Source organism: Sphaeroforma arctica (genome assembly GCF_001186125.1).
Source record: "Sphaeroforma arctica JP610 unplaced genomic scaffold supercont1.1048, whole genome shotgun sequence".
Lineage (NCBI taxonomy): Eukaryota > Ichthyosporea > Ichthyophonida > Sphaeroforma > Sphaeroforma arctica.
The window spans coordinates 5925-9122 of NW_014039510.1; the positions used below are offsets into that span (position 1 = coordinate 5925).

At 43.0% G+C, this 3198-nt stretch overlaps 1 protein-coding gene across 1 annotated transcript in view; it reads right to left on the bottom strand.

Moving 5' to 3' along the window:
* Positions 1 to 1953: 1953 nt before the first annotated feature.
* The window catches only part of SARC_09801 (hypothetical protein), a 9632-nt gene continuing 8387 nt past the window's right edge, over positions 1954 to 3198 (bottom strand). Inside the window, exon 2 of the mRNA XM_014296174.1 lies at positions 1954 to 3127. Coding sequence (XP_014151649.1) covers positions 2371 to 3127 — 757 coding nt within the window. The 3' untranslated portion in view covers positions 1954 to 2370. The remainder of the gene's footprint in view (positions 3128 to 3198) is intronic.

Here is a 3198-nt window from a genome sequence, read left to right on the forward strand (position 1 = left end):
TCGTCATATACATCTAGGGCTGTATATGCCACTTGCACGTACACATGAAACACTGTTGGATGCAACGATATACACAGACGGTTGCACGTACATTAGTGGGATTTTTACGAATGAAGAACCGGTATTCAATGAGCAGCACAATTCGAATCACAATTCCAATGACGACGAACCGCTCGAGGAACATGAACAGGCAGTGCGTGCGCTAGACATTATAACGAGTGCACTTTGAAGCTAGTAGTAAAACCTCCGGAGAGGAATTATTTTTGTGTGTGAGGAGAGAGAAGTGTGTCATATGGAAACACTGTGTGGATGAGGCTATGGCTACAATGGCACGTGTGTGGCAAACTAAGACACATTCCATTTAAATAACTACGCACTACATTGATACAACTACGCATTCGATCGTTGCGTGAACGTGTACATGAACATTGCTATTTGAATGTGTATGTGTTGACCGCTGCTTGTATGTGTACGTATTAAAAATATGTATTATATTCCTGTGCAAGTATAATCTACAATACTATGTATTTATGTATTTATGTAATCTAGAGAGGTCTTGAATGTGAACAACTGTACATACTGATACGAGATCAGTAGCTATCCGACATTGCGCGCCAAATATGTTGCAGACTTTTGACTTTCGTGTGGATGTATTTAAATTTGTCTGTCGATTGTGCAGTGCAATATAATATTTACAACATAAATAGTGAATGTAGCTCGTTCATCGTTTATTAATAGTTATATGAATACTATTACCGTCAGTGAAGTATGCAGTCACAGTATTAGTACCCTAAGATTACACGATCTTAAACTACACACGAAAGCGATGCTTGTGACCCGGTAACTGATGCACGACGTTGCGGTGAAAGCATATGAGATTATACCTGGGATCTGCGGTTGTTTCTAAGTCACTGCGGTCACATCATTGTAGCAGCGGTACTCGTATCACCTCGTACCATCCCTTTAGGTTGTGTGCTTGCCATGATCACCATATACTGCAAACAACACACTTAGACAGAAGTATTGAATCTCTCATGAATTATTATTGCTAGGTTCTCGAATTTTCGATAACTTAACGTTCGCAGGGCATCACGGCCGGCGATACGCGATACCATGCACACGAAATGGGTGAAAGAGTCAGCCACATCGTCGTTGTTGACAGATAGCACAGTGGCCATCTGTATCTACGCGCATATAATTTAATATTGCAGAGGTAGCGCATGTGATGCGTGTGATGCGTCTAATGCAGGTGATGCAGGTGTGGTTCCGATCACAGCGATCCAGCAGTACCGATCGCACGTTCTCGCCGTTTCAGTACAATTCCTAGGATGAGTGAAGCTGCATGCTCGCGAGTACTATCAGTGGACATCAGAGGAGCGCAAATGGGATATGTAGATGTGATACTTGCAAACAAAGGTATTGAGATGATTAAGATGTTTTTTTTTTGCCAATTCGGACAAGAATGTTTTTTAAATGGGGTTGTATATGCGATAACGTTCTTGATGTGTGTTGGGTATCGCACAGACACACACAACTTATTCATTTAGTGCATGGAAAAAAACATTGGATTAAGCTGCCGAGTTTGATGTGCTTGGAAGAACATGCTTTCTAAATGATGTCAAAAGAAATTAAGTAAGGAAATATGTATACATGCAATCTGACGGTATGCGTCCAAGCTGTATCTCTTATATTAGTACACTTTCTGCTATGTGCTTCCGTTGAGTTTTAGAAGGCTATGAATCTTCGACTCTTTCCGATCATATGTGATATGTAGATGAACAAATACATAGATGAATACTAAATACAATAACACGAGCTTGATCTATTTCGAAGCTCACGAGATCCTCCACTTCATGCTCGGCAACATTGTGCCCGTGTAATATTGCAAGAACAGTTGAACAGATATTAGGGCTACATGTAAAATCGGAATTTGCGAGTTCTACTCGTTCTCAGGCAGAAATATGTTTATTTGAATTTACCATCATGTATACAAACGCTTTCATTAGAACAACAGACTCATAGTGAAGAAATTAATAGCAATTGATTTGCCAACGTCTAGGTACAAACCGAAGTTGTACATTGTGTTCTCGCATCGACCCTTTAATATTGGTTATTATATATTATATACTGTGTACATTCATGAATATATGTCACTATATGAAATCCTCAAGAAGCAAGAAGTATACTATTTTTTTGTGCACTGAGGCTTCCACACGATACACATTCACAATCAATTGCTTACTCGGTCTGCGGGTATCAAAGATAAATTCAGACGATTCCAGTGGCGTGGCTTGTTGCAGTACACACGTATTACTATACAAAACGCACCGGAGGCATATCGTCGAACAAATCAAGCTGCGAGCACTAAAATTATATCATGCGTGCATTGATGAGTGCTTGGCCAAAGTGTGAGTCCGGGATAGATGCTGCAAGCCGTCTGCTATCGATGACACTGCGTAGTGCCGCCAGAGCCGTCTCATCGTCGCAGGTGACCAAGAAGCGGCGCCGGTCCTCGCTATCGAGAGATAAGTAGCCGTTGTAAACTGACAGTAGAGCCGTGAAGGGCTCAGTATTGTGTACGTTGAGATGGAGAAGTTGCTTATTTTCCTCCATGTACCACTCGGCTTCTCGCTGGGTGAGCACCTCGTACGTGTTATCATCGGCATTATAACACAAAGGACCCACGTACTTGTAGATGGGGTGCGTACCTGTAGCTGCTTTAGCTTCAAAGTTTGCAGAGCAAAGCAACCGAGACTCTATGGCAGACCCATTCACCGCCATAGTGCGCATCACCTCCCTCTCATTCGGGTCAATCGCTGGTGTGTATACGGCGCTCGCTACCTCCATGGCGATTTCCTGTTCCTGGTGTTGCTGCATTTCTCTTTGCACAAAGGTGTTGAATCCGTGGTCTGTGTTGACAGGAAGTGAGTCCTCATTAGGTTTCAGCGACTTGACAGTGTGTTGGAGGGTTATAAGGAGACATTTACCCGTCAAATCATCGTTGAAATGATGAGCATTCGCCTCAAGCAATTCGATCGCGCGAATCGCCGGGGGTTCCACACGACAACTTATGCCGTAGAGTTTGTCTGGCTGATCCTGGTCGTCTAAATACCACGCGTCGGTGTTGCTATTTGGGACATCGTTCGCCACCTTTGCACGGGGAGTACCTCCGTCAACAGATATACCGAAGCCATCTGT